The following is a 20,548-nucleotide window of genomic DNA, read 5'->3' on the forward strand; positions in this document are numbered from 1 at the left end:
TGCTTTCCTCTATGTGTCTTGTAGACTAAAGTGTCAAGAAGTGACAATGTTTTCCTCGGCACCCAGTGGACTATGGTGGCATTTTTGTGGTGATGTCAGTTTTTTGGTGTACAGTATGTGAGTCCCTTTTCTGATTTCCCAGCTTTTCTCTAGTAATCACTGAGTGCACAGAGTTGATCAGAGAGCCTTTGGTTCTTTCACAAAGGTGACAGCTCAGTCTTTTAGATATAAAGGTTTCTGCCTTTCTATTGCCATCTCTTTGTGTGTTCTCCCACGCAGAGGATTATTCAAAATTATTTGTGAACTCTGAATGCTGCAGACAGCAAAGCATAGGACAGATGTTGTGTAAGAAAGCAAGCTCTGTGCAACTAACTTAAGTTCATTTACGGTTTATTCCAGCAGGCTTGCACAATAGGTGACTTCTTTGAGGAACAGGTCTTTTAATAAGCAGGCTGAATGAGTGCTTGTATGAAGCTTCAATGTTTGTTTGGCATTAGTTGCAGGAGGTACTACTGTGTTACCACTTACTTTAGGATTAAAAGCACAAACTGAAAATTGAATACCTGTGTTTATTAAGTTAGAGGTCATCAATCCTAGTCTCAAGCAGCAGCTTCTTTGCACCAGTATGTGTCCGTTTAAATTGCTACAAACCCCATGAACTGTTGCAGCTTTAACTTAACTAGATGGAAAAGCCCTGGACATCCTTTTAGCAGAAATATTGGCACCTAGAAATGGCTGAGCTAGAACTTCTTCCTCAATATTGGGCATACAGTTACATGAAAAAAAAAAAAAATCTGTTTCTGGAAGTGATTTACCATATTTAGACAATCTTAGGCTGATGAAATTGTCTGGAAGACTAGCATAGTTGGTACTCTTCAAAACTGGAAAAAACTATTGATCGCAAAATATGTAATGATTAACCTGCTACCACACTGTTAATATGCACACTTGAAACAACTTACTTTGGACAAATTTGATGTTTTCTTATGAGGAGGTGGGCTGGGCATGAATGTTTGGTGTTTCTTCTCTTCCATGTTCTATTGCAGATGGGGTAGTATAAATGTTGATTGGTCATTTAGTCTCCAGATCAGACTATTTTTTTAACTGCATCATTACACTCTACTTAGACTCTAGTGACAGATGGTATGAAATAAGTATTAGCACAAACTCTATCTTGCATTTTGTGTTATGACACTGAATAGTTTTATTAACAGAAGTCAGAGCCCTGCCTGTGTCATGTGCTTTCTACTTGCCAGTAGCCTGGTGGAGATAAGAGAGCATTGGAATGACTTTCTTCTTGTTCTGTGTCTTGCATTCATGAGGCTGGAAAACATCAGCGGTATAAAGCACTTTTTTCCCCGTCTCTGAGCTTCAGGATATATTAAATGCAACAGAAACCAAGTAACACTTTGCATTTCCAGGAGTACTGCTGTGATAGAAGACTTTGAAAGTTCCATTGCATGATGACAGCGGAAATGAGCTTACTTACATGAGGACATTTCCTATAATTTCTCTTCTCTTTCAAAGCCTTCTATATTAGTCCTACTTAATAGGTGTTTGGCTTTTCAAACCTTTCAAGCTCTTATGGATAGATAGCTTCTTTAGCCAGTTTGTGGAAATATCTTCTTGTTTTTATGTTCCCTTCAAGCAACAAAGAACATTAACTGAGAGAAATCAGCTTTCTCTGGTGCTTTACACTGTTCAGCAACCTACTAATCTGGGTTCTTACTAGTAGTTCACTGATAAAAGGACAATGGAAAGTTCCTTTAGTCATATTCTGTTTCTAGAGTGAGCAATGCTAATCCATTTGTCTTCTGACTTTAAGAAGGGACAGGTGTCTTGACAACCATATTACCTTTTTTAAATAAATTAAAAAATACTATCTTTTGTTGTAAAAATACCTGGTTCTTTGCCTTCCAGTCCCTTCAGTTCACCCAATGACATAGTAAACCATTAATGAAGGTTAATTGCAGTACTCACTGTAGTTTTACAGCTCTAAATAGTTATACTTGTATGCAAACAGTATTCTGGTTATTCTCTGTTTCTACTCCATGTGTTCCCTTGCTATCTCTTTTCCCCCGAGGGAAAATTATTTCCACAAAGGAACTGGCGTATGATTTTGTTCTGTTACTTTGGTGATATGTGGTGATGGCCAAGAGGTGGCAATAAAGACTGTTGAATATTTGGCATGACTTCACAATTGAGCCAGGACAAAAACCTCTGTTATCCAGCTGGAGACCTGTAAGTAAGCCTGGTCAGAAGCTTGCTTTTTTCCCTGCATCTGCTGCTTTAGGTCTAACTCGTGAACAGTAGCCCCCATGCTGAATCCTGCTAAAGTTGAAGGACTGTGAGGAGGTGTTGGCAGTTCATCTGATTTTAGCTCATGTGTAGCCTTTGTGTATTTTAGGTTAAGTTCCTTCTGGCATTGTTGCAGATAAGTTGTGGGTTTTCATGGTTTATGTTGGCAAATTATCATTAGCTTATGAATGTTTAAATAGAAATTACTGAGGTTCTAGTAATAATGCGTAGAGTGGATTTGAAATCTCTTGGCTTGCAGACTTTTAGAAAGCTTCCAGAGAGGATGTAGGTTGCTGTAGAAAGAACTCTAAATTTTACTGGCAATAGACTTGCTTTTCTTAAGTTTGGCAAAGTACTGATGGAGAGGCTTTTAAGTTTCTCTTTGGTAGGCACTGTACTAATGGAATAGTCTTTCTTCGTTGACAAAGATCTGCTTAGATACATCTTTAAGGAATAACTAGTAGATCAAAACTGAAGCTTACAACTCCACTTCTCCATTTAGCTTAATGGGAGTATCATATTATGCTAAACGTCTGTGCAGGTGCTTCCTTTGAACCCGTAGCTCATCCTAAAAAAGACTCAAGAGGAAGCACCTGTGAACATGCAAGTTTTTTAGACTTGTAGATTAAAAGGGAGGACTAATGGATTTTTGCCATAAGTGTCTCTGACTCCTGAGAGCCAGAGTTCTTGGGCAAGCATGACTCTTTCTTTTCTTTCCCAGAATAGATTTCCTCTTTATAGGATCAAGAATCTCCCTTATTTTGAGAGGCTGTCCAGAATAAAGGGAGATCCCTTCAGGTATCCTGGAGGCTTATGAATGTCTGATTCTCAGAGTAAAGAGGTGGAGTTGTTTTTCCATGTAAATGTTTATTTCGACAGATAGGTATGTCCCTCAGTAGGAATATGATGTTTGTATTCTACACAGCTGTCTTAATGATATGATTTAACTTGAGTATGACATCAGTACTCAGAAGCTACACAGGTTTTTCTAGCCACCTGTGTTAAGTCTTTGTTGGAATAAATGCTGTCTTGACTACATAGCATAAGTTGCTGGAGAATATAGAAGATTTAAACCTTTTCATATGCTGCATGTATCAGCAGAAGGAGGAACTGGCAGTAGATGTGCTTCTGCTGAGGTAAAGAACATCTGCGTTTTTAATACATGGAACAGAATCATAGACCAGTTGAGATCAGAAGGCACCTCTGGAGGTGATCTACTCCAGGCTTCTGCCTAGAGCAGGGTCAGCTAGAGCAGCTTGCTTGTAGGCATGACCAGTTGAACCTGGAATTCACCCCAGTAGTGTGAGTAAAATGTTACGAAGTTCTAATTTTAGTTAGTCTATTGGAATTCCATGCTGAACCTGTTGTTGAAGGCTTGATAAATTGTAAAACTGTCACACTTTTTTTTCTTTGAAATGTGGAATAGAAACGTTTTTCAACTGTTGTAGGTAATGTGTTTTTCCTGAGTAATTTCATTTTATAATAGTCAAAGGATGCATTCTTCTTGTTCTGCCGGTATGTGGTAGTCTTGTAAAGCTGTGGTGCATTCTACTAAGTTCTGCTATACAGATTCTTAATGAAATTGAGTTTTTTTATTTAAATGACTAATAGACTGGTTATGTTAATAAGACTTCATTGCACTTCATCTGGCTTATTAAAAATGCAGTTTCTGAGAGTTATTTATTTAAGAAAGACAAACATGTGAATGTCTTTTCTATGTTGTTTGTACTGGAACTTAGTTGAAGAAAGTCTCTTCCAGTGCTTGCAGCTCAGTAAGCTTGTGAGTGAGAAACTGAAACGACCTTATCTTCTACTGCCAAAGGACAAATATGAAAAGTAGCTAAAGCATAAATATTAATAAGAGCATTTCTTCAAAAATTATCACTTGAATATTGGTAACATCTGAAAAGAAACTTACGGTATTTTTGATCTTGCAGAATTCCTTTCAAGGAGAAAACCAATTATTTATTCAACCAGTTGTATTTGTATTGTCATCATTCTGTTTGTTTCTTCCTTGCAGAACTGCCAGCCTTATGTAAAAACAATAATGCTAGTATCTTCCACGAAAACACAAAGGGTTAATCTGAGAGTAGAGAAATGGACTAGAGAATATGACAGTAACTGGCAAACATACTTCAGATTCATCTTGAATTCTGGCACTGCTTGCAGTTCCTTAGTGGCCCATATTGAAGAATGCCGAAGCAATGGTATATGTGGTTCAGAAGGGATGATGCCCCTTGTCACTGTGGGAACTGTTCCTGCCCAACTGAAATAGGAGACAATGTCTGACTTCTGGAAGGCAGGTTTATGACCGTTTTGGGGAGAGGGAATGCTTTTTTTGTTTGTTTCTGTTTGTTGTTAATGATGGGAGTTAACCCTATTCTTAAACATAACTTTCTTACATCTTGTCCCTCCCAACTTGGGGCAGGGGATGTGTACTTATAAAAAGAAGCTTCAACACAAGTCTCTCAATCAGGGAGGATTTCCTGCTTTTAAATAATTCTTAACCATTCTCTGATAGAAATGTCACCTGGTTTATCCTATGCAAGTTCCACAAACTTTCAGCTTTGATATTTCAAGTTCCATTTAAAATCGGTTTTGTCATAAAATACTAATTTAAATGCTTTGAATGCAGCACTTTTCTTGGGTATTAAGAGGAAATTATATGAGAAAAAAGAGAAATAGTGGAATGATCTGCCTTTTTTATTAACAGCAAGATAGTACTGGCTTATTGATGAAGATTCTGCCATTCTTGAACAATCGGTATGTCATTATGATATCAAATGTCTTACTGTTGTTATGCTTTTCTAGAAAAACTAGCGTTTTTCCAATCCTGTTATGGAAATTCTTAATTACTTTAAGACTATGCTTGCAAGTTCATTTGTACCATATGTATCTAGTCCACACGCTTCACTATTAAGCAAGCCCACAGCCCTTCAAATGCTTCTCTGAAATAATGGATAATTTTGTAATCTTAAATTGGTAGGACTTCCGCTGTTCTGTTCTGCAAGTTTATCCTGAATATAAATATCTGTACAATTGAGGTGTAAATCAGAGAGTACCTATTGTAAAGACAGTCCCTTGGCCCTGTGTTTTTCTTTTATTAAACAACTAACACTTAGGATTTCAGACTTGTGAAACTATTTCTGTTCAAAAATAAAAGTGAAAAAATCATAGTATTTGATCTTACTTTTTGTTCCTTTAAGTACCTTCTCATTCAGTGCTTCCCTGTTTCAGCTGTCTGTTTATATGAAACCTTCTTTTGGGATCGTTGTTGCAAAGCACCGTCTTCCCCACTCACCTGTTTTCAGGGTTGTGCCATCCTGTCAGTTTAGGCCATGTTTGTCAATATTGTTTTTCACCTTAAATGACATCATGTAAACAAATTAATTCCCATAGTGGTTTTTTTGTTTGTTTGGTTGGTTGGTTTGGTTTTTTTAAAGTCAGGAAGGAGTTCAGTGTCCTAAGAGATGTTCAGGAGTCAGCTGGGAAATAATTCATCCCCTCCCTACTTCTTTTGTTTCATCCCTTTTCTCAGCACCTTACGCTGTCTTTGGAGGCAGTCTCTTGGTGTCGTCTCTTGGATGAGGCTTGATGCAGATGGGTTTACCCAAGTTTTTAGTCCATGAATCTGATTCTTTGAGAGTGCCCATCCTTTGAAAATGACACCTTTTTGGATACTTGGACTTCAGTGTTAAGCATACTATTATGAGGTGTTAAAGTAGAAGTAGAGCCTAGGACACTCATTTTCTGTAGCTCTTCCATGTTCAGTTAGCTATCTGGAAGAACTTTAAAGGTCATTTATAGATAGCTGGGATCCCTTTGTTTCTTTTCCTCTGTCATGTTCTGCTAATAATTTTTAGCTCTTACATACCAAGCAAGATTAGATTGTTTGACATAGCACCTGCAAGGATATTTTGTCAAAATGCTAGTTCTTACAGTTTTTCAGTGCCTTGGCAAGACATAAACAGTAATTCCATATGAGTTTAAAAGTCTGATATCAACAACCTGCTTTTATTTTTTCATAATCTTGATGTGTGGAATGACATTTGCAGTGGGAGGATCTTGGACTCTATCTGAGACTGGAAACTTCAGAGAAAAGGAAGGAAGTGGGAGTGTGTTGCAAAAGAAGTGAAGCAAGTTCTTCTTGTCTGTATTTGCACACCTTCTTGCTGTATACTACAATGCCACTAACCTTTATGTTCCGCTGTGTCAGAAATGCTGTCTGCCATATATTAGAGTAGCACTGCTGATTTTCCCTCTGTAGATAGAAGAATGGGATCACAAGTTGATGGGTTTTGGTTGGGACTTTAAATAATGAACAGGATGAATCTCTGGGGATAAATTACAATTGTCCAGGATACTGCTCCAAGAGGAATCCTATTGCAGAAGATGAAATAAGTTCTCTAACTTATGAGGAGGTTGCAGGAAGAAAAAAAGAGGGTCCCATGTTGAATAAAGTTGAGTACTGACCCTGAAAATTACTGATTTTCAGTCTGTTTTGGAATTCATGTAAGATACAGGCTTTTTATGAGCATTTTGCCAAGTGTGTTTCTCACTTGTGGGTAACTGCTTTGAGACTGTTTCACCTTTTTTCTTTTGCAGTGGCAGGGAAGAGGAGTTGCTTGCAGAAGTTGAAACTGAAGTCACTAGTAGCTCTGGTCTAACCAAGTATAAAGTATTATCTAACATGAAATAATCTGAGAAATCAAGTCTATAATGTATTATGGGTATGGCAAATTGGTCAAATTCTTGACTTCATTTCTGTGAATTTAAAGTCACCATCTGTAAAATGAAGGAAATAATGCATTCTCATCTTCCAGCAATATTGTGAAAATAAACTAATGTCTGTGAAGAGAGGGGGAGCCTAAGCCTTCTTAGTAAGTTCCATGGTATTGTCAAGGATAGGTCCTCCTTTTTGTTTAGGATGTTTTTAAAAAAAGTGTTGGTGACATTTCCTTCTTTTTAAGCAAGGCAAGCTGAAATAGCAGGGAACTGTGGCATGAGTGACAAACAAATTGTCTTTCTCTGAAAGCAAGTGAAGCCACTTGCTACGCGTGTTTCTGGTCAGTGGTTCCTCAGAATTTCACCAGGTTATAAAAATTTTCACACAGCAACAGAAGCAAGTTTCTTCAATTGCTATGAGAATTTGCCTTTGCCAGTAGTAAGAATGATCACAGAAAGTTGAAGTCCGCTTCTTGTCTTGCGTGCTACTTAAACATTTCAGCAGGAACATTAAGGGCTAAGCTAGCTCAAAAGGAACGTTCAACAAATTAATATATTGCTTGATCATGTCCAAGGAAGTATGAATAAAATTAGAGTTGTAAACTACCCTAAAAATCTGATTTGTTTTGCTTTGTTTTGTTTTTACCGTCAGAAGCAAGTTAGTGCCAGTGTGTTGGTTTTTTTTCTGACAGGTAGATTTTGCAGTTTTAGTTAAAAGCATGTGAAGTGAGAGATGTACAACACTACTTCAGTAGGATTTTCAGTCCTTACTCAGTGGACGTTTATTATAAGTGTAGTTGCAAGAAGACATTACAGAAAGAAGTGCAGGTGTATTTCTAATGATGAGCTGTGACATGAAAGAGCAGTGATCTCTTGCGTAGATCCATCTGTTATTAAAGCATGATCTATCTGTAATTTATAAACCAGTAGTACCTTTAAAATTCAAGTCAACTATGAAACAAATCTTGAAAGTGTATTGGGGTGTGGGATTTTCAGTCAGTGAATAAGATCTTGTAAATCAAACTTTGGGACAAAGTTTTTTCTTATTTCACGGTGTGCTGCTTGTAAACTCTGTTGTGTGATTTATGGGTGCCTACAGTTAGTCAAGAACAGGAAGGTTTGTATTTTCCATGGTTTCTTTTACCATTTTTTTTTTCCTGCTCATGTGGCAAACTCAGCCTGGTCTATGTAAGGTACAAGGACAGCTGATGAGGTCTGACTGACTAGATAACTGAGGGACTTAGGTGACCTCCAGGTATCTGTTAACTTCACCTATTCTTTATTTCTATGAACAATAAAAGTTCGTGCATTCTTTGGTAGGCATGTGTTTAGTTTAAAAAAAAAAAAAAAAAGCCGTACTAAAAGTCAATCAGAAGGCTCTGGATTAAGTCATAGAGCATATTTGTTAGAAAGAGGTTGACAGGTCCAGATGCTACTATTAGCACGGAAAATAAATTGAAGAGTATTTGGAAATCTGTGGAACTTGACGCTTGAAACCAAGCACAGGTATACTCAGACTCTTAAAATACGGGTTTGAAGGCATTCTGGTTAGGTGCCCAAGGTCCTATATAGGCAAGTGCAACAAAACCCCTGCAAAGAGTCTCATTTGTTTTCTGCATAGGAAAGAGTTGTATGCCCTCTCATTTTTTGCTCTTCCTAGTAGAAATTCCTAGACTATGAGGTACGTTCTTTATTTGGTAGGAAGTAGTGGTGAGTTCCAGCTGAAGTATTGGAAAATATTTCTTGCTGCCTGTGTCGGCTGTTTTTTAAGGACTTCATCCTAGCGCTGTGTAGTGTAGTCTGGCATGCGATGAGTAGGTACTTCAGAACAGCTTTTAATATACTTTGGATATTGAGTAGTCACAGCCTTTTCCTATTTCACTGTTCAAGGACACCTTTATAAAATGGGGTTCAAATAGTTTATTTTTTTATTACAGAAAGGTTGGGCATTCCTTATATATTTGGATCTCAAGTATCTAAACATCTCAAATGTAGAAATACTATCTGATAGGACAGCAAGTCTAGTAGTCCATTCCATATATTAGCAAGGATCTGAGGAGTGTCCAAAATACACATATCCAAGTTTTCTCATGGCATATATTTCTGAAAGGTGTGTTTATGTTAGGCTGGTGTTTTGGGTTTTTTGTTTGTTGTTTTTTTTTTTTATTTTTAGTGTATCATCTAAAATCTGGTAGGGAGAATTGCTGCAGGGGAGGTGTAACGCACTTTTTCTGAGGTTGCACAATAGGTATAGCAAAGAAAGGAATAGAACTGATCTCAGTGTTACAACTTCTAGCCACAAAGTCATCTCAAATACTGTGCAAATCTTAAAGGAAAATTGCAATAAAAAAATAATTCCTCACTTCTGGACCAAGAGTGTTTTGTCATATTTATTGTCAAATGCTGTAAAATTTGCCAAATTTGTGACTCATGTCCGTGCTGGGTACTGCATTTGCACTTAACACCACAACAAACTGTTGCCTTAGGCACTGTTAGTTTGAGACTGTGTTGGGAGCTTAGTTCTTTCATCATAACTCTGATGCTAGAATCTGCATGGCCTGAACTGTTGCAATCATCTGTGAAAAGAGCTTGTGAATATTTCCCAAATAAAAATGTTCTTGTCACCTTTCATCTGTAAAAGCCACTGCATGTATCATTCAGGCACTGTTCTCTCCAACATACTAAATTGGTGTGCTACCTAAAGCCAGTAGTATTTAGTAATTTGTTTGCTGGTTACTGCTAGAGAACAGAGTTGTAAGTACGGTGAGACACCATGGAGTGCAGGGCAAAAAGTGCCTGGTAAATTGCTCTGTTCCTTGTATTTGATGGAATTTTAATGCACACCTTGTACAGGAAGTGGTAATGGTAAACATTTAGTCTTAAATAGTATAACATATACAAATAGCCTCCTATTTAATTTTTTCTTATCAGAGTGTTTTTCTTTTAAGCTTGTGGAGGACGGTAATGCTCCTAGCCTGCAGCAGGAAGCAGGCTTGCCAGTAAGGATGTACTTCACTGTATGTTTAGTCCATTATAGCTGCTTAAGACTGATATATTTTTTTTTTAATCAGCTTTTGGATCTCATACCTAGTCAGCTTTGACTTTAGCACCTCAGGAGTTAAGTTGTTCAGTAATCCTACTTAGCAGTAACATGCATGCTACTTTCTAGGGTGCTTGACTCCAGCGCACGGTTGGTTGCTGAATGATTTGAAGTCTTTTTTGTGACCCATGGAACTTTATTTCCATAGGACTTTGCACCGGAAACCTAAAACTATTTTTGCTCAAATGAAGCCTTTGATAGCCTTTTCACTGTCTTTGTTGCAAAGATTGAATAAACTGCTGCAATGATTACAGAACAGCTATATTTATATAGTCCTCTGCAATGTAAACCTTGATACAAAGTCTAATATTTTTGTGGCTACAGTCACCGCTCATTTTGAAATTTCAGAACAGTATTTTGTATAGTGTTCTAATGAGATTTTTTTTTTTTAAGTAGGCTGTGCTTACTATTCAAAGGACTGGGTTTTGTGGCCAACTTGCATCTTTTTCTATTGAAGGAGAAAAATGTTTGAGCATCTTTCGGAGTAATCTTTCACTTTACTGAAGTGAGCTATGTTACAGAGCATAGTTTAGGAAAACGTTTCTTGAGAGGTTGGTCTTGATTTCCACCCTCCTTCCCCATAACTTGCTAATTTTCAGGTGATCAGGGAATATATCAATTGAGAGAATGTCACAGTATGCTTTTACATACAATTATAACTCTTATCTGGAAGATGTTCTTCCATAGACCTTGTTTTGGGATCTGAACGTTCTCTATTACAGCAAAGATATAAAAAGTGTAAGGTAGGAGTGGGAAGTGTAACTGCCTGTGTGGAGAAAATGAATAGAGGATAGGATGGGAAGAGACAGAAAAGGTGAGTAGAACCAGCAGAACACTGTGGTGCTTTTTAAAGTGGACCTGATTTCCATCATATTTTTTGCTACCTTCTTTCTCCTGCCTTTTTCCTGGCTTTATTCCCAATACTATTACTATCTCCTGACAATTCTGCTCGCAAGGTGTTTCTTACAGCGTCTGCCTCCTGCTAGCTGTATTTATTGATTCTGATGTGAAGTCCAGATACAGTAAGCCTGATGGAGCTTACTAGTATGAAACACTGAACCATACACTGCTTCCCTCCTTAAGGTCAGAAGATTATAGGATCCTCTACTCCAGCTCTTCTGTTAGTGGCAAATATGTTACATGCCCTGGGCAATGCCCCATCCTTTACCTTCATTTTGACATTCTCATGAGACATCAGCAGTGTTTAAGACTTCATTTCTAAAAGTATGTCTATCTAAGGAGTTGAGTTAGTGAAAAACTGAACACAGTAGTAAGCTTGTCATTCTCCTTAAAACTAAAAGGAGATGCAATGCTTGTGCTTTTTTACAGGGCCACAGGGGTGGCAAGATGTAAGAATTTTGATTTGTGTTCCATGTTCTGGGAAAAACTCTTGTACGTTGATCATGGAGTCTTCTGTGCTTTCCTCCCAAACACAATCCCTTTTTACCTGTCCTCTCAAGTTTCTCACTCTGCTGTTTGCTCATGATGGTCACATTCTCTCATTTAACTAATCTGAAGCTTTAGTCCTCATTAGGCATAATTCTGCGTGAGAAATACCAGGTAAAAATACAGATGTTCTTTTTATACACATGATGCTCAACGTCCCAAGCCAGAAAAGCCCAACTCTATACTACTGGACTTTTTTACCCTTCTACTGGATGTGTACCTTTGCATACTCAGACCTGAATGGTCTCTTTCCCCACAATCCCAAACTCCTGGCTTTTTGCCTCTTAGCGCGTGCCCAGCCCCTAACCAAAGTATCCCAAATAATCTCTCATTCCATTTCGAGCCCTTTTTTCATACTGGGCACTGTAGGTGAAAAGGTGATTGCTAACCTGAGTTAACAGATGCATTGTAGCCTGACCAGGAGCTGTTTCGTTGTATAGCAGTAGGTTATGGTTGAGTAACTGTCTGTATAGAGGCATTGACTTCTGTAAGAAGAAAAAAATTGACAATAGTGCTACATGTGTTTCATGTAGCTCTAGTAATGCTGGAGTTTGACCTCTCTTTTGGAGGGAAATCACTTGTCTTACTTGTTTGCTGAAGGATGTTTTTATTGTGAAATAAAATACTTAGTAATATGCACTTCCTGATAGGAAGAAAAAAAGATCCTAAGGAGTGTTAAACTTAGTTAAATTAAAATCTTTTTGCTAATATTTTTTTGCTTAAACTCTGCTTCTTACAGTATTTAAAAAGCCCAATTTTCTGTGGATTTTGGTCCTTTGTACTGTATCTATTCCCTTTCTCCCAGTGCATTAGCCTCAGCTGCTTTTGACACTCCCACCAGAATACAGATGACATTTAGCATGGCTAGGCAGGAGCTACCTACATACTTCTTAATTAGCCAGTATGTACATACGGATTGGCCAGCTGGCTTTCTCTGAACAGAATATGTAACGTTGGTTTTTGCCTGCCTTTTCCCCAGTTCAGCCGTTCTTAGATGTTTCTCTCATACTCATCTACAATTTTTTTTTCCTTTCCAGAATAGACTCTTAATAGCTTTGAGATCTAGATCATACCAATCATTTCTAAATAAACTTGGATGAGAGGAAGCCTTGGGGGTGGGAGGGAGGAGATTGCGAAGAGGAAATCTATGTCAGCGTCTTAGTTTGACTCAGGAATACACCTTTAGAGTGACTATCCTTACCTCTCCTCGCTGTAGTTTGGTTTGCTCTATGCAGTGGCTTCAGGGCTTGATTCTTCCTGTTCTAAGCCAAGAGATGTGTTCAGGAATGTGCTGAATGTGCTCCAGCCATTAATGTGTATTAGTACATGGGTCTGCACAAGAACTAGTCTAGAGCAAAACTGCTAAATGTGACAAGTGTAAATTCTGAATTTTTGTTACCAGCTGTTCTACTCTACAGATCTGCTCTGGATAATTCTGTACTTCTTGCTAATATTGATGTAGCCTTAGCTGTCATTTTCATAAGTTTAATTTTAGCAAAACATTCTGAAGCATTCCTGTCAAATATTTATAGCAAAAATTTTGTACAGTCGATTCATTGTTTCCCAGTCTGGAGTAAATACCTGTTGGAAGAGAGGGATATTTTTCTTTTTTTTTTTTTTCCTCCCCTCTGCAGATGAAATAAGATATGGGAAATACAAGAGAACAGAGGTAGTTAAGAAGATTGCCTTATGGTAGATCCCCTGCTTTTTAAAAGCAAATGCATTCTAGAGCACAAGGATAAATTATTAATTTCCAGTATCTTGGAAATTAACCCATCTACTACTAATAATCTCATAGAAGTTCAGTCTTGTACCACATTGACTTGCTATAATAGCAGTCAGCTAACTTTCAAGATCAACTGTACAACAGGGCTACCAAAGAAAACCTTCCCTAAACATCATGTAACTTTTTGCTGTATGTGTTCTGCGGAAGACATGCAGGAATCAGAAGGTAAGCATGCACTGTAAACCAGAAAGGAAACTAGTGGTTCTGTGAGCACCAGAACTAGTGATGCTCAATTTTTTGTAGATTTCTGTCTTATGGTTGACTGACTCTGGTAATGTGCAGGTCTCAACTGAAACTTCCCCTGTGACTAGGGGAAAAGAAGGAAAATGGTTTATAAAGGCCATTTTATGTGGAGTTTTCTTACATGCAGTATGGCATGAAGCTCATATTGAAACTTTCCCTTGGCGAAAACAGTGACAGATTGTTGTTCTTGTTGTTATTATTATCCACCAGCCACCTTTTCCATTAAATTTGTCAGTGCTTAATATATTTGAAAACTTTGCTGCCAATTTTACAGAAAATCCATCTACAGGCTTGAAAGTCATTGATGAATCATACATATGCATGTAAGACAAACACATGGGCCTCAATTTCTCAGGAGACTGGGCTGAAAGCAAAAACTCTTATGAAGGGATTGAATGACAGTGGCAGCAGCACTGCTGGGAGTACTGCATCCATTCTCTGTTTTTTTACATAGGTGAAGGCATGCCCTTTTATTAATGCTAGATGTAAGCTTATACATATGAATACAGTAGCTTGTTGCTATTAGAGATTTATTAGATGTCTCATTTTCTGTAGCTAGTTATATCTGAAATTCTGGTGGTTGGTGGGGTTTTTTTGTTTGGTTTGGGGGATTTTGGTGGGGTTTTTTTACTGAAATAATCCCAGCTTTTTATATCACTGCCTGTAGACCTGTCAAAATGCTTACCTTTGTTACTTTAAGGAGAAAATAGAATTTTTTTTTTAGTTCCTTTAGTTGAAAAATGGTTGAGAGAAAAGTTTAGCAATATTTCAAATAATAGGACGTTGATAATTGATAATGAATGTGCAGAAAAGATGTCCAAACATAAAATCAGAATGTCTGATTTTGTTACATGCAGCGACATTTCTTTGCTAGGAAGCAGAGTCTATGTTTTATTGAAAAGCATAAAACAGATCCGTTTGTTAGAGAAAAAGCACAGTTGTGCCTGTTTGTCAGATGAAGAGTGATAGCACTACTTGTTGTGACAGAGGAGAATGAAAGTTAAATGCTTTACATTCAAATTAATTTAAGGTTCTGGTGATCTGAAATATATCATCAAGACTGCCTGATAAACCAGTAATTGAATGAAGAAAAAACCCTGAAGGAAACTCAAAGCAGACAGATCTAGATTTCCCTGGAAGAACCTGCTAATGTTCTACATTTTCACTTTGAATGCAAATGTTTGTTGACTGTGTTCAGAACATGAGCTTAAATGGCACTGAACTGCAGGTGAATGAAAATAAAGTTTTAGTAAAATCACATCTTCAGGTCAGCATTTTATTGTAATACACACTGCATGGTCATGGGTTGAATAGCTTGCTTACATTTCTGGACTGTAATGGTATCTCATGGTATCGCCCTTTATGAAAACTATTTTCTTCTGAAATCCTTGAAGTGTTCATGTCTGCTGAGAAGTATTTCACACTGGGATGGTGAAAGAGCAGTCTGGTACATGAAACTGCCATAGTGTCAGTGTGATAGTTGGGATGATTCTACTTTAATAATGCAGTATGTGATACTCAGTTTTAGTGAACTTCCAAAGCAGTTGTCTCTTCAAAACATAGTTGGCTTGGAGTCAAGTATTGAATGAATTCACATTTAATTTTGATCATGTGGGGAAGAAAATGGAAACATCCTATGCCTTCTGTTTTCATTTACTTACATTTGTGTATTGTTTGTGCTAGCTGTAATAATTAAAGGTATTTTTAAACTAAATTTATTTTGAAAATGTTTTCATCATCCTCATGCCCCCGTATGATACCTGTAGCTTGTATTTGGTTTAGTCTACCATTTTTTCAAATAAAATATTTCTGTTGACTTGAAAGGACATGCAGGGAGGCTGTGCCTTTTGTGAAGGAGGAATTGTTCAGTTCATGTGGTTTAGCCTCTACTGGTGAAGCAAAAAACAGAGGAATGGAGCCAAGCCTAAGCTAGTAAGTTCTACTAAGCGCATGAAGCTGGGCTCCTTACTGTCAGAACCAGAAGGGCATAGGGAATAGCACACCCAACCAGGAAAGGAAGAGAAGCAAAGCAGAAATGGAGGTAGTTTCAGGCAGTCAAGTAACAAAGAAAAAAGAAGGAAAGAAAACAGCAGCATATGCAGTGAGAAATATGTTGATTGAAATAATAAAGATAACTTTCACACGATGATCTGTTTTAAGGTAGTTGTAATCATGATGACATCTCAAACGTATACTGGGAATTTTTGCAAATAAAACTTAGAGAGGATTGGAGTGGCTAACTGAGCAAAAGCAGATTTATGACTTTTCTTTTTAAACCCATGAAAACAGATATTTGCTACGGTAATTATGTATGGTGTATTCAGCCCAGTAGTTGTCTGTGAAGATACGAACTTGTTGCTTCTGTTAGGATTAAGAAACATTTTGTGAAAACTACAGGAAACTTATTCTAGAGTATGCTACTTTGCATGGAAAACCTTTTTTCTTCCTGCAATTGTTACAAAAAAGCAAATAAAAAGAAAAGGGTGCTTTGCTCATTAAAAATGGGTGATTACTCTGCGTATCAGTAGGGCTGCATAAATCCTATTGATGCTACAGAAATGATAGGAGTACACTAATGTTTCTTTTGTCTTGGGTAAGAGTAGAACAATAGGAAGTACAATATTATATCTTGTGTCATAGCGAAGACAAGATTTAGGTTGCTATATGTGAGACAGTTTCTAATTAAGCTCTTCCTGTTTTTTCATAAGCTTGTGGTTAATGTTTAAAAAAAACCCAATAACCAGTTTGGGGAAGAAAGGGAGGAAAAAAGCAGACCTTAGTGCAGCATTTCCTAGTTTTCTGACTTTTGGATTGAGCATTTTGAACTTTCCTTTCTCTCTTGTTCATCCCCTCCTGTTCTTGAAGAATAAGAAAGATATTACTCTTTTTTTTTTTTTTTTGTGTACAATAGTAGTCAACTTAGCCAAATATTCTGTAAGGGAATTTCCCATAGTTTAGGTCTTGGGAGTGGGCTGGGTAGAAATTTCTTTCGGTATGGAAGTTTTCTGTGTCAGATTTGGTGTGCAAAACAGTTTTCTCAAAGTCATCTGCCAAAGAGAAAATGCCAGTCTCTTGTCAGTTACCTGTGTCAAACCAAAACAGTGACCCTGGTCCTATAACAGCACAAATTTACTTTCTGATGATCCCAAAATCTTAACTGCAAAGCAACGATAGAAATGTCATACCTGAAATGACATCTGGCTGAGTCATAAAATTACTACAAGGCTTGCTAAAACTGTGATCACATAAATATTTGTAACATAATACATCAATTCAAAAAGACTCATAGAACATCACCAGCTTTAAAGTGATGTCAAATGCAGTTTTAGTTTTCACATGACCTTTCCTCTCAGGCACTCTTACAAGAAGACTGGCCCTTCATTCTGTGGAAGAGGCAAGTCAGGCCTCTTCCATTATGTGAACCTGTACTGACACTTGCTGGGTGTACCCTGGAGGTGAAACACCACAGAGCTCTTAGAGCTTTATATACATATATAGTGATGGCTTATGCAATTAATTTGCTAGACAGTGGAAATTAGGGTTTCTAGTTCCATGTCTAAGCTTTTAGAAGATTTTTCTTTTAACATATATCTCTTGTTCCAACAGAAGAGATAAGCAAATCACCCAGATTTTTGACCTTCTTTGCATAATATTTTGAGTAGACAGTATTTCAGTTTCCCAGGCTAGAAAGCTTAATTTCTGTTCACAGTGTTGCTGGAGATGATCTTGTGCATCTTCTCTGTCTTATTACCTGTAAAATGAAATGAGAGATTGAACCAATCAAATGCCTGGAAGTGTTAAATCTGACAAAGAGATAAGTTAGAGGGATCGGGCAGTTCAGCAACTGACTTAGTCTTTTTCTGATGACACTGTCCCCTGTAGTAGCCATGTTAGACCTTTTGGGTTTTCACCCAAAGGTTTGAGCTGCAGATGAGTGGGATGCTTGAAGTCAGATGTTCTTGTTAGTCATCTTTTTTGGGGTGGTATTCAGCTCTGCTACCATCTGCAGTAACAACATTTATCCTGAAATGACACTGTAGTGTGTATATTTATATAATTTTGTTTGTTTGTTTTTCAGACACACAATGAACCCACTGATACAAGATACAGATAGCTAAACAGCTATAAAATGCCCAAATTTGGGTCTACAAAAACAGTTCAAGTTGAAAATTCTGACAGCAATAGCACCATGGTGGAAAAAACAACTGCAAGAAAGGTAACAAAATTATATTCACGTCCATTTAATTTCAGAGAAATGAAGAGCATGTGTTATATCACAATTTTTGTTGCTGTAGTGGGAAGAAATAAATATGAATCTGTATTCTGATATCTTGAGTGCAGAAAAAAAGTGTAAGTTTTTACATGGCTTTAATTGTAAACTAAACTAGGGAACAGAATTTGTGCCTTTTATTGCAACTTAATTCAAAAGGAAGCTGGATGCATTGGGTTTATTTGATGTAAGTTAGGGCATAGTTTCCATATCTTCCATCATATGAAGTCTTCGTACACTTACAAGAACCATAATTCATACTTTATTTAATTGTACAGCGCTTTACTCTCTGTAACAAACAAATGAAACATTTCTGAAGGCCTGTGACAGAGCACAGACCAATGAACAAACGTAAGTTGGTTATATTCCTTTGTAACACAGCGACTTGTTCCCTCTGTTAGGAAGAACTTGAAAGCCAAATGCTGCAGAAGCGCTAAGAGTAACTCCTGTACAAGGGAGTCCACTTTCAAAAATGGTTTGTACAGTTTTTGATGTTGGAGAATGAAGGGGTATGCAAGCTTCAGTAATACTGAAGAGTGGTTTGTTGTTTATAAATGTGAAGTATCCTATAATTTTCAAACTTCTGGAGACAAGTTGCAAATAACCCAGTTCTCCATTTTTGTCTGCCTAGTACACTTGTACAATAGACATTGAGTTTATCTGTAGTACTAATGAATAACAAAACATAGACAAATATTCTGTATTGTGAATGATGAGTTGTATGTTATCCTGAGGAGAAAGAATCCATTTATCTCCCAAATGATGTTTAAAACACTTTTCTCTGGAAAAGGAGATTGTGTGTGTGTGGTCACACTTACTATGTTGTTGAAGTTTGTATTCTCTGTAAGACCAGATAGTGAATGGATATAAGACAGGGAGAGATGAAAAAATAAGAAAAGACCCAGCATCTGCTTGAAACTGTTTGTCTTCTGAAAACATTCATAGAAGAAAGCATTAGAGTTTTAGTCTCTTTCCAGTTTGTTTTATGGGTCCCAGTCAAGTGAGGCAAAGGTAGTTGTTTCTTCTAGCTGTGATGAACTACTTTGATAAGAAGAGGAAGATAATAGAGTAAAATACAGAAAGGAAATTGGCTTACTAGTAAAGGGGTGAAAAAATGTTGGGGTGGGATTTTTTGTTGTTTTGTTCTGATCCTTTGTTTGGGATATGGTCAAGTTAATTGAAGTGTCATTCAACACTCGGAATAAGTGGGAGAAACTCCGGGGCCTACAAGCAGCAGGAATAGGAAGGCTATTGCAATGAAATTTAGTGTTATTCAGTACTGCCTTTTTATTTGTACACTTGTAAATAAGCTATATTTTGTAAAGATTTTAGGTTATTTGTTTAACTAAAAAATACTTTCTGGCTTTATAAACCCTTGTTATCTTGAACTTTAGTATTTCTGGAAAAAAAACTTTTAACACAGGAAAATCTTGTGATCAACAGCTGGTCATGCTAGGAAAACTGACTTACGTCTTTTTCTTTTCCAAGCTTTATTTCTGTTTTAATTTTAAAAAAATATGTAACATGGAGGGTAAAATGAATTGTCATCTTTTGTTTGCTTTCATCAAAGCAAAAATAGTGGGTTTGCTGGAATGTTTCAATTTTTAAGTTTTCCTTTTCTCTGTTTCTCTGCTAAAGGTATGGCTTGGAATGCATTTGTAGGTTTGAATGTGTAGAAATAGATGATCATATTTTTATAGTGCAGATTACTTTCTTCCTTTGCAGACTTTGATTTTTACATACAAATTGCTCTGCAATCTGAGTTTTTAAAAAAATAAAACAATGAAAATAAAGAGTTTACTTTTGAGGCCCCTTTTCTTCCTCCGCTCTCTACCTCTGACTCCCCCTCACCTCCTCTCTGTGTTGCCTGCTGCCATTGTAGAAAAATGGTGCTGATTTCCAGAGTGGCTGTTGAATCTGCAGCCACTGCCAAAGGAACTGCCTTAGCAGTGATCCTTGTGCCTAGTTCAGTATTTGCTGGTTGTCTTGACGCCTTCCTCTCCAGTAATCTCCCACCTCTGATCCCCATAAACTGTTCCCTCTCTGCTGATAACAGTAGCAGTTACATCTGCTGAGCCATGTAACCCTGATACACTGCAATCTCTGCAAAGATAATCTGAAACGGGTATGTGTAGTGCTCTTTCACCAGAAGAAGATAGGAATCCGTGTGAAAATATGAATAACTTTTTCCAGGGAACAGAACAGTGAACATGGTGTTATTTATTTAACTGCCAGGAAACACGGCAAATTTTTATTGTATTTAGAAAGGAGTAAATTAACATTCTGCTTTTAATGGTTACATACAATGGTCCCCTTTCATTGTCAGACCTTCATTTGGGTGAAGGTTTGTCCTTAGCTGGCTGTTATAACAAGGAAATCCTCCTTGTTGAGATTGATCACCAGTACAGGAATTAGAAGCATGGACAAATGTGCTGGGTTCAGATTCTACCTTGTCTGATGTTTGAGATTAAGATGCCAGTGAAGGCAGGATTACTTAGAAAATTAAAGTCCAGGGGAAGATGGAAGTTTGACCAAGGACATATGCATGGAAACACAATGGTGGACTACTTAGATTGATACCAAACAGTAAACTGATAAACTGCTTGCACTGTTATATTCAGTCTAGCTTGCTATCCACCTTGGCACAATGTATAAAGTGAGATTAGAATAATGTAGGATT

General features: G+C 37.3%; 1 protein-coding gene across 1 annotated transcript in view; it reads left to right on the forward strand.

Moving 5' to 3' along the window:
* Positions 1-17,727: 17,727 nt before the first annotated feature.
* Positions 17,728-20,548, forward strand: part of ANKRD12 (ankyrin repeat domain 12) — a gene marked incomplete at both ends in the record, with an annotated part of 47,975 nt that continues 45,154 nt past the window's right edge. The window contains one exon of the mRNA XM_082014591.1: positions 17,728-17,814. Coding sequence (XP_081870717.1) covers positions 17,728-17,814 — 87 coding nt within the window. The remainder of the gene's footprint in view (positions 17,815-20,548) is intronic.

This window comes from Phaethon aethereus (assembly GCF_964289735.1).
Source record: "Phaethon aethereus genome assembly, chromosome: 2".
Taxonomy (NCBI): Eukaryota; Metazoa; Chordata; class Aves; order Phaethontiformes; family Phaethontidae; genus Phaethon; species Phaethon aethereus.